Source organism: Amblyomma maculatum, chromosome 7, assembly GCF_055883805.1.
Source record: "Amblyomma maculatum isolate TAMU_Amacu chromosome 7, ASM5588380v1, whole genome shotgun sequence".
In the NCBI taxonomy this organism is placed as follows: Eukaryota; Metazoa; Arthropoda; class Arachnida; order Ixodida; family Ixodidae; genus Amblyomma; species Amblyomma maculatum.
The window spans coordinates 16,975,002-16,985,679 of NC_139350.1; the positions used below are offsets into that span (position 1 = coordinate 16,975,002).

The 10,678-nt window shown below is 40.1% G+C and overlaps 1 protein-coding gene across 1 annotated transcript; it reads left to right on the forward strand.

Moving 5' to 3' along the window:
• Window positions 1–1,059: 1,059 nt before the first annotated feature.
• LOC146182758 (uncharacterized) lies at window positions 1,060–10,093 on the forward strand. Its single transcript, XM_084608912.1, has 8 exons — window positions 1,060–1,830; window positions 2,362–2,532; window positions 3,700–3,789; window positions 3,895–4,050; window positions 4,903–4,968; window positions 5,883–6,085; window positions 7,155–7,320; window positions 7,721–10,093. The coding sequence occupies exons 1-8, from the start codon at window positions 1,566–1,568 to the stop codon at window positions 7,873–7,875; spliced, it is 1,272 nt and encodes a 423-aa protein (XP_084465038.1). The 5' UTR covers window positions 1,060–1,565; the 3' UTR covers window positions 7,876–10,093.
• Window positions 10,094–10,678: the final 585 nt, after the last annotated feature.

The following is a 10,678-nucleotide window of genomic DNA, read 5'->3' on the forward strand; positions in this document are numbered from 1 at the left end:
TTTCTGTGAACATTGATGGTTTACCCTTGTTCAAAAGCAGTCACCAGCAGGTTTGGCCCATTCTTGTCCAACTGCACCATCCTACTAGTCAGCACCTTGATTCTGTGTTTGTAGTGGGTGTATTCTGTGGTTCGTCAAAACCACCCTCTCTCAATGACTTCCTCAACAAATTTGTCGAAGAGTTACAGCTACTACTTTCAGATGGATTTTGTCACAAGGGTATTCATTATGTTGCTCTCCTGAAAGCAATACTATGTGACGCACCAGCAAAGGCCTTTGTAAAAGCTATTAAGTTGTACTCAGGCTATTTTGGATGTGATAGATGTTGCCAAAAAGGAGTCTACATTGGCCGTATGACCTATCAAAGCTTATATAGTGCACTGCGGTCTGATGAGTCATTTGTAAACCAAGAGCAAAAGGAACATCATACAGGCGTTTCACCCCTCACTGCAATTGGCATTCCAATGGTCACAGCATTTCCGTTAGACTATATGCACCTCGTTTGCCTTGGTGTGATGAAAAAACTGATTGCTTATTGGGTGAAAGGCCCCCGAAAGTGCGCATTGCATACAGCTCAGTTATGCATGCATCACAAATCCTGAAACTGCTTGGCAGCCATGTGCCCAAGGACTTTGCTCGAAAGCTACGGCCTCTTCAGATGTTTGAGAGGTGGAAAGCCACAGAATTCAGACACTTTGTCTTGTACTCTGGCCCCGTTGTTTTGAAACAGGTGTTGCCACCAGTTTTGTATCATCACTTTCTGCTACTGCATGTTGGAATAGCGGTCATGTGCTGTCCTTCAATGAAAGGCTTTCTTGACTTTGCTGATGAAATGCTTCACAAGTTTGTTCAGCAGTGCAGAATCATCTATGGACCAGAATCTCTCGTCTATAATGTTCACTGTCTTGTACACTTGTGCCATGATGCTCGTCGACTTGGCTGCCTTGATTCATTTAGCTGCTTTCCATTTGAGAATCATCTAAAGGATTTGAAACGTCTTGTCAGGTCAGGTAATAAGCCTTTGCAGCAGTTGTACACCAGAATTGTTGAACAGCAGAACTCTAGAGTTAGCACTCCTTCAAATGCTGATGCTGTAGAGTTTGGGGTTATTTCATCCTCTATCCATTCTTCTGGTCCTGTTCTCTCCTATTGTGACTGGAATCAGTACCGTAAAGCTGCATGGAAAAATAGTTGGATCGGCACAAAGGCTCCTGACAATTGCATATTGCTCACCAAAAACAGAGTGGTTCTAGTTTCGAACTTCCTTGCATCTGGATCCAGCACTGTCATCGTTGGCAAATTGTGCAAAATTGAAGGACAGCTCTACACTCGCCCCTGCAGGTCATCGTTGCTGTCAATATTTGTTCTATCATCTTCTGCTGGTTGCTTTGAGACATTTTCATTTGCAGACATTGTTTGCAAAGGGCAGCTTTTGCCATACAAGAGGAAATATGTTTTCTGCCCTTTGTTCCATCACTTTTAAGCTGGGAGCTGTCAATGGGGTGTATGTCCCGCTGCATTTTTTTTTATTAGTGTTTCATTTTTTAATCTGAAGTTTGCCAAGTATGTGCTTTGACATTGAGTTGCTATTTGTTCAAGGAGTTCTGCAGTTGTTGGTTTTGAAATTTTGCAGGTTTCACATTGTGGAATTTGTAGAGGAGGGAAGCTCATATGTCGTTTCTACAAACTGGGTCGAGGAAGCTGGGGCTGGAACAGTTTGTTTCTGGCCGCCAACAACGAAGAAAAATGAAGTTGACCGCATGGTACAGATTGGAGCAGATGTGGAGGATGGCTGGAAGCAGTACCCAGCTAGGATTCTGTCTACCAAAAGTAAGCAGCTTGCCATATAACTTCAGATATTTCATGACAAGAGGGGAACTGTGTGGAAGGATTAAATGTCATCACCTGCATTTATTTTTCAGGGCTGCTTGTTGTCTGACGTTTAACTGCCTTGATGTTTTGTTCATTAAATTAATTTTTTTTTTCAGAACTAAAGTAATATTTGCTGTGAACTGATGTTTCAGCTAGTCACTGTTGGAAAATTTTATGCTTGAATTTTATGCCAATTATATGCTTGATTGTACCTGTTTGTATTCTCGCCTAAAAGTGAAATCATTGCAGTTGAAAACAAAGTGGCATGCAATCCTTTGGAGTTTATGTGGCAAGAGTACTCTGCCCCTGCTCAGTTACTGTTGCAGTTCCTGCTCATAGAAGTAAGTTGGAACTAGTGGTGAGATAGGCAGTTTTGAAATGTCAGGTTGTAGGACTTAATTTTTCAAAGTTCCTTGAGCTTACGTGTCGCCTTAAAGGTTTTTGTTGTGTTGTCTTCAACTTTCAAATGACCTTCGTTTTTGAAACCAGGCACCTACATGCGAGCCAAGGAGTGTTTAGTGAACGCATTGGTTACATCTCATCTGGAGTCTGAAGACTCTGATGCTGCAAAAGAGTCAAGGAGGAGGCGAAAAAAAAGGATTTTCACTGATAGTGAGGATGATATGTCAAGCTCAAGTCTACATAGTTCCTTCATGCAGAGTGAGTGTTTAACAGTTTGCTTCTTGTATACTTCAATATGTTTTGCATTTAACCTTAACATAGACACCTATTTCAGCCCTACGTCTTATACATCACAAGCTGCAGAAGTTTGAAATAGTTCCTGTCGCTTACTGGCGGGGATGCAAGGAAAGCAAGGAAAATAGCAGTTGCACCTTGAGGAGCTAAACAGAAGGCGTGATGGAGTATTGATTGCAATGTCTTAGTAGTGAACTTTTTTTGGTGTTATTAATGGCTTGAAACAGGTTAAAAAAACTTGTATTCTTGCTGTTCTGCTAGAAAGTGAATGCTGGCACTTAGGTCTAATTTATGGGATTATCACATTGTGATTACATTGTTTGATGCACAAAGTTAACTGCCATGCTAACTTCAAAGGAGGCAAAAATGTTACACGATTGACAACGAATACATATGAAATTGGCATATAATGAACTTCCTCTTACTGTATCATCTGACATTTTGTTTTGCATGTGATTGTGTAATTTTTCTAACATGCATATTAATTCAAGTGGTGCAAGTGGTCGACTCCACAGTGGTTTTGTCAGAAATGCTCTAGACATATTTTGCCGAGAATTCATTCTGGAGATTTTTGGATGGAAACAGCATTCACTGAGTTTAGTTTTTTTATATTAAATTAGACCCACTCTCTTTTGTAATGCCATTGGTTGTGAATAGTCCATTGTTTAAGGAAAGCTCCCAATTAAGTCGCAGTAGGTTTGTAATAGGGACGTAATTATTGGCATTCATGTAATTGCATATAGCTACGAAAGAAAGCTTGTAGCTATGGATGTGCTTGGGACGATGCTATTGAGTAATTACTGCCCTATGAAAAATCTACACCTTACAGTGCACCAAAGACCATTCTAGCTCACTTTGAATTGTTGATCAATTCATTCTTGCCCCACCAAATGATAGCTGTCTTAATTTAGATCATTTATCGATGAGGTGGTGGTCCCAGGTTGAAATGCCAGACCAGGATGCATTTTTCTTCAGTTACAAACTTATATTGCATATAGCTGCACTTGGTGTGAATGACAGTGGGTACTCTCCTATCATTGACTCTGAATGTTCAGTATGGATTATGTTCATGCAATTATTTCATTGTAACACACATGTAGCGCAGCTGTGTACATTTTATGGATTTTGGAGGTGAAAGCCCATTCATACTAGTTGAAAGCGATAAAGATGAACCTCGGTACAATAATGGGAAAGAGCAGATGCGGCAGCACCACAAACCTGGTAAATAAATGGCTTGCTTCAATGTGCAGCTTCACCCAGAGCAAGCGGTGTTAATCAGTATTTGAAAAGTTGCCTTACTTAAGGAGACATTTTTGTGTGTTACAGGTGCACAAAAGCAAACTGTGCAACAAGCCTCACAACCATCTGGCTCAGCCCCAAGGGATGCACAGAAAAGGCTAAATACCTACCACACTCGAAAGCATGACTCGTGCGCTAGACTTTATTCACATCAATTCAGCAAAACCTCCACGAATGAACAAGGTATTCACTCCTCCGGTAGTGCCCATTTCGCCCTTCAGTCTGTTTTCATAGTAAAATGCACTGTTACTGCTGTTTAATTCGAAAATAGTTTCATTTGCATTGATACTGATGCAGGGTTTTAAATGTAGAGTACCTTACAAACGTAGTAAGAGTAGCCCAAAGCAGTAGATTGGTTTGTGTTGAGCGCATTTGTCATAATATGAAGCTGTGACACGAGGTGTGCTCTAATGTACACGTGCGTTTACTCATTTTCGTATATTGTAAAATGGCCTGATTGTTTTTTTTTTCAGTTATAATAATTTACTAAAACATTTCTACATGTGTTTAAAGGCTGAAAACATGCAGCCCTCCTTAATGTGGCAGGTATAAAATTCTTTGTTATTTTTCGAGCTAAAACACTGCAAGAACCGATGAGAACTTATAAAAGCTTTATATTTTATAGAAGCACTAGTTTTTCTGTTGTCACATATTTCTTCTGCCTTCATATGTGCAGTACCTTTTCTTTGTGGTGTATACAGTAAATTATATTTCAAGTTTAAGAACTAGGTCTAGCTTCAGCAGAGCAATCTGAAGTGACTGGTACATGATATGTATATAAACCTGACTGTGCTATGCTCCAGTCGTTTTTGGATGGTCTGCTAATGCCAAGAAACATATTGGGTTGCTTGACTTGTGAAAAATCTTTTTCTTTCTTTTAGCAGCACTGTGGAGTTCTGATATGTATATTCTTAGGCTTCCTCAATTAGAGCCTATTACAAATGTTCATAATGTGCTGAATGCTGAGAAAGACACTACCTCATCTAATAATTGTAGGAAGTGCTGCTTACGTGCTTTTATTTTTATTTTTTACAGAATCAGTAGAGCCTCCTCCAGCGGATGTGCGCAAATCTATTAAAGAGTTATCTGAACGTCTTGCCGGTAAGAATGCATTCTGGATTCATGGTTCATTACTAAACTTTGAATTTGCAGGGCTTTTGTTCGCACAGGAATCATGAGCACTGTATTTTATGTGCATTTTTTCCCTTTAGTGTTTTTAGAGATTTGCAATTCAATACAGCTGATGGGAGTCATAACAGATCAGTTAGCAGCTGTGAGCGTACATGAAAGCTCGTCAACTTTTTAACATCACTCCTTGAGTCAAGTTCTCTTACTTCTGGACATTGTTTGCATTTGTGTGAGGCATCAGCCACTAAAAATCCTATAATCTTGCATGTTTCTCCCGAATTGCTGCTTACCATTCAACGGTTGATCCTTGCATGCATGAATTATTTATACAAAAAAAGGGATAATGCTACAATTGTGTTGGATATTTTTTTTTACGGACAAGTAAAAATTGCAGAAAACATCAATACACCAATTTCATGTTAGTTGCTAAGACATACTATGTATACTTTGATTTCATGGTGTTCCAAGTTGGATGTACACATGTAGCTGCAGTTATATGCAAATGTAGCTGCATTGTCTGAACTGGTTAATTATGGTTCCTCCGTAACGTGGGTACACATGGAGCGAGTTGGTGAAATGATTATGCTTTGCTTGCTTGTTATATCAAAAGATATGCCACAGCTATTACTATTGAGAGAGATTGGGGTGGCATAGTCGCTTAGGGCATCAGGATTTTTTACCAAAAGAATAATTACTGAAGTTTTGAGCACAGAAGAATGACTGAATCAGGGTCTCATTATACTGGAGCAGAAAGAAGCACTAGGGTAAATTTTTTTCTTGTTCTCAGTCATATGTAAATATAATAGCACACACCAGGCATTTTTTGAACTTTTGCTGGTGGTTGGTGCACCCTGTAGAATTAATGTACATTGCTGTTTTTATTTCAGCCTTTGAGAAGAAGGTTTTCCAAAACCAGATAATCATCTTCTCTGAGCTCAAGAGTATGCGGGCAGCAATGCAGTCATCTGGATCAGGAGGGGCAGCGATGATCAGGCTGCCAGAGGACTGTCCAGTGCTTCCAGCATCCTGTGCTGAGGACGTGCTCGCACTAGATGAATACCTTTCATCGTCAGAAAACTCGGACAGACTGGTAAGTTTTATTTTTCAAGCCATAAAGCCTAAATGCCGCTTGCCATACACTGTGGTGATGTGGCTAAACATACCATTTCGAAACTGCAGCATGCATCACTGGCCTTTTAGTTTTATTTCGGAATGGAATCACGCTGTTCTACTTGCTACTCATATTTTTCTCTTGCGCCCGCATGCTGCCTCCACTTTTCAATTCGGCTGAAATATTTAGTTATGAGGACGCATCACTGGACAGGTCACAGTCTGTATGGTGTAGTATCTTGTAACCACAATGAGGCCATTTGTAACAAAGCACCACTGCTACTACTCTGCACTGCAAAAAGGCTCCAGGCAGCACCTTCAATTTTGGAGCAATTCTTGGGTGCTCCCTACAGTCTGTGCACTGTACAACAAAGCACTTGGAGAGTCCATGAAATACGGTCGTTTTAGCTTACCCTTCATCTCAAATCAATGTTCAGGTCAGATGTTCAATAAATGAAATTGCTTAAGCAAATGGTTTTCAGAGTTTTACACAATTTGAACTTTTGGAAAATTCGAACAAATTTCTGAATGCCTAAATAAATATTTTACTGCATTCAGAGTGTGGCTCCCCCTTCTTTTGTTAATTTGATTTCATGATTGTTTCTGAGATGCTACATTCTCCTTACAGTGCTTACTTGCCTGGCACATTTATGCTTTCAAAATGTTCCGTTTTTCACCATGGTGAGTTGCCATTGAACATCTCGCATTGGGGCAAGGCCTATGTAAACCTTGTTTAAAGGCCCTAGTGAGGCCTTGTACACAATGCCAACAATTTGGAGTTGTGCTATATGATGGAGATCAGTCCAAAAAGAAAACCTGCATAGCTTTTTGTGCTGCAGTTTCTTCTCTTGAGACGTCTGCTGTGTTATTATTCCCTGAATACTGTAGCTTCTCCCCCCCTCCCCCCCCCCACCCCCACCCGCAGTCCTCAAATGTCCACCCTTCATTTTCTGGTGATAACCCTGACAGTACCAAAGGGATTCTTTGCCAGGGTCATAATCACGTAATTCGATATTTTTCAAGACTAAACATGTTTTCGTATATTCCAGGTCAGCTACTTCTCGAAATATGGTGGCACGGATTTAGCTGACACCGTTCGCAGGCTGCTCCGCCAGCTGCTCTCCAAAGGTGCAGCAATCCAGTTCAGCTGGAGAGGAACAGGAGGAAGCAAGAATGCATTTGCCAACCTCAAGAATTTGAGCGACATGATACTGGGTAGGTGCTGTGTTCTTTACCCTGAGCAAGTCATTCATATTGTCTTGATGTGCCTTAAAGGTCTTAATATGCAAGACCTGCTGCCATACTACCTCATTGGAAGCAGTGAAAATTAAATGATACTGATGCACGTTTGTGTAATATTAAACAGCCATAGAAGGAAGTCATGTGGTTTTTCTTAATTGCTTCATTAAAAGGCTATAGAAAAAGTAATTCTAATAATGACATATTCCTTGTGCTGCTGGTACAAGAGAATAAGATAGAACAAAGTTTTATGTTTGTTAAAGTTTCTTGCTCAAGTATTTTTGTGGCTCTCTGCTTGTTTTCCATTCTTGCTAAAAGAAATGTGTACTCTTGAATTTCTATGTTATTATATTAAGCATTTCTGTTTGTTGTGCAGGCTGTGCAAGTGCTAACCATGCCAAAGAAGCGTCTCAGCGAGAAGTCAGTGCCGTAGTTAAGCGATGGCTGATAGGGGCTAACGACAGAGAAGGAGGCCGCACTGAAAGGAGGGTCAACACCTCGATGCGAAAGGAATGTAGTGCCTTGACGTGAACGTGGAACCATGAACACTGAATTGCAAAGGCAAAAGACGCAACTCTTTTTTTTTATCATGTCAAAGGCCAAAAGCGCAGAATTTTTTTTGGTCTTGTCACAAAAGCCAAAAGTGCAGCTCTTTTTTTTTTGGTCTTGTTACAAATGCCAAAGGTGCAGCTTTCTTTTTGATCATGTTATGAAGGCCAAATGCGCAGCTTTTTTTTTTGGTCATGTTACAAAGGTGCAGCTTTATTTTTTGATCATGTCACAATGGCCAAATGCACGGCTTTCTTTTTTTTTGGTCATATTACAAAGGCCAAAAGTGTAGCTTACTTTTTCTTGGTCATGTTACAAGGCCAAAGGCATAGCTTCCTCTCTTTTTTGGTCATGTTGCAAAGGCGAAAGGTGCATCTTTCTTTTTATCATGTCACAAAGGCCAAATGCACACCTTTATTTTTTTATCATACATAAGTTTTTATTTGCTGATGTTTTCATGCAACTTGCATGTCACATGCAGTAATCTTTTTAAAGTATTGAATGTCAAGTTTACGACGGTGCTCATTCTTTGATTTAGTTCATATTATACTTGTGTTTTACTGTGTTATTTTGTAGAGTTGAAAAAGTGGTGGGCAAGGTGCATTATCCAGTTTATTCATTTGTTTAGACATTTGTATAATGCACATTATTTTAACTGGAAACTAACATGCTTTCTTATTTCTCTAGTTCTGTGATAAGATCTCACAAATTTTTATATCTACAAATATATGTTCATTGCTACTGTACCTGAACAATTTTATCTGTGCTTATGGTGGGCAAAGTGCAATGTCTAGTTTATTCATTAGTTTAGCCATTTGTATAATGCACATTATTTTAACTGGAAACTAATGTGCTTTCTTATTTCTCCACTTTTGTGATAACATCTCACAAATTTTTATATCTGCTAATATATGTTTATTAATACTGTACCTGAACAATTTTATCTGTGCTTATTTCCCACCGAGAAAACGGCGGGTTAAGATCCAATAAATTGAACAGAGTTCTGTCGACCTTTTTTTAAGGTTATTGTCATGATAAGGCCATAGTCTTTCATATGTAGTGCATTACTATTTTATGCTTTGTTTTATAGCTATAGACATCATTTTAGTTGCATTTTTTTCAATGATACAGAAGACATTCCTGTCCTGTGAGAGATGAAAAACTCACATAACCGTAATCATATTTTTTTCTGTTATTTTATCTCTTGAAACAGGCTATAGCTTACACGTTCTAGTGAAACAAGACGATGTATCACTGGTTATATTGAAGTTTTTTCTTGTGTCACATATATGATGTAGGCACTCCTTAAACATCAGTAAAACACTTTGCAGGGCGTGGTGCATTGATTCTAATATTTTAAGTGCAACAACAACGGCATACATGAAGAGAGACACAGGACAAGTGCTACTTGCAACAATTTATTGAGGCACTCCTTGGATCATGATGCGTAAAAAAGAGTGCAAGTTTTTAGATATGTTTTAGGTACTGTTTATCACCCATGTCCCTTCCTGTGCCTTCTTTGAGATCACACACATGCTCATCACCTTTTGTTCCCTTTTTCTTTCCCCCACCCTCTAATGACGATATAAGCAGCTGTTCGTCTGCTTCAATAAATTGTTTCAAGTAGCGCTTGTCCTATGTCCCTCTTTCTGTGTGTGCCGTCTTTGCGCTTGCAACATTAGAAACACTTCTTAGGCGTCACAGCCATATAGTTTGGCTGCCGAAACTGGAAGAGTAAGAGAAGAAATTCGAATGTACATTTTTCAGTGCCGTTAAGGGAATGCCATGAACTGATCCATGCATGCTAATGTCTAAAGCATCGTTTCAAAAACAAAACAAGCAAATTAACACAGAAAAAAATCTGATGTCTATAGTCTCAAAGTGCGAAATTTTGCAACAGTATACCTGAAGAATGAGGCAGTTTTTTTAGCCTGTTATTTTACTGCTTTCATCTAGCAGTAAGAAAAATATTCTAAGATGAACGAAGCCTACATCTTTTATGTAGCTTCTCATTTACATTTTACTTGCGGGTGTTTTACTACACAGCCATGATATGGCAAGGGCAGTTCTCCCAAAAGGGAATGCATGCACAACTTTCATTTTTTGATGTTTTGCTGCTATTCTCTGTACGAGGAAACTCTCCTGACAATCTTACAGGGTGAGATGTATATTTCTGGGCTTGTGAATAATAAACATTGGTATGGAACCCTCAGCTGTATGGCCTCAAACTATTGCAAGCAGGTTGCAGTCGACCAGGTTGGCCAGTACCAATCCACAATGCTAGGCTAACCTGGGCATGCACCCATAATCCGAATGGAAAAGTTGGCCATACGTCCGTGGCCGGCATGTTGGCCAGTCTCCGGCCAGTGTCAATTCCCGACGTAGGACAAACCTTGGCCTGCCAACCAGTAAGGTCGGCCATTTCCCGGTCAGTGTCAATCCCCGACATCGTGCCAACCTCGGCATGCCAACTATGAACCGACCGGTAAGGTCGGCCACCTAAGTCGGCCTTATGTCAGCGGCCGACACGTCGGCCAGTCTAAGGCCAGTGTCAATCCCCACGCTCGGGCCGACCTTGGCAGCGAACGTCGGCCCGACCAAAATATGGTCGGCCAAAGTAGGTTGGCAGAACGTCTGAACGAGCTTTTTTGTCTGCTTGGGCCGTACTTTTGAATTCTAACCACAAGTCGCTCACACTTGTACGCCCATCAGTGTATTTTTTGCAAAGGATTCATACGTAAGTTCAAGCTCGTCTAGAACGCTTTCATCCTGAGCATTGTTAAAG

Excerpts from the sequence above, each read along its gene's own strand:
- LOC146182758 (XM_084608912.1), top strand. The coding sequence starts at position 1,566 with ATGTGCTTTGACATTGAGTTGCTATTTGTTCAAGGAGTTCTGCAGTTG. Across the intron at positions 6,086-7,154 it reads CAGAAAACTCGGACAGACTG|GTCAGCTACTTCTCGAAATA; the intron begins GTAAGTTTTATT and ends CGTATATTCCAG. Across the intron at positions 7,321-7,720 it reads TTTGAGCGACATGATACTGG|GCTGTGCAAGTGCTAACCAT; the intron begins GTAGGTGCTGTG and ends TTTGTTGTGCAG.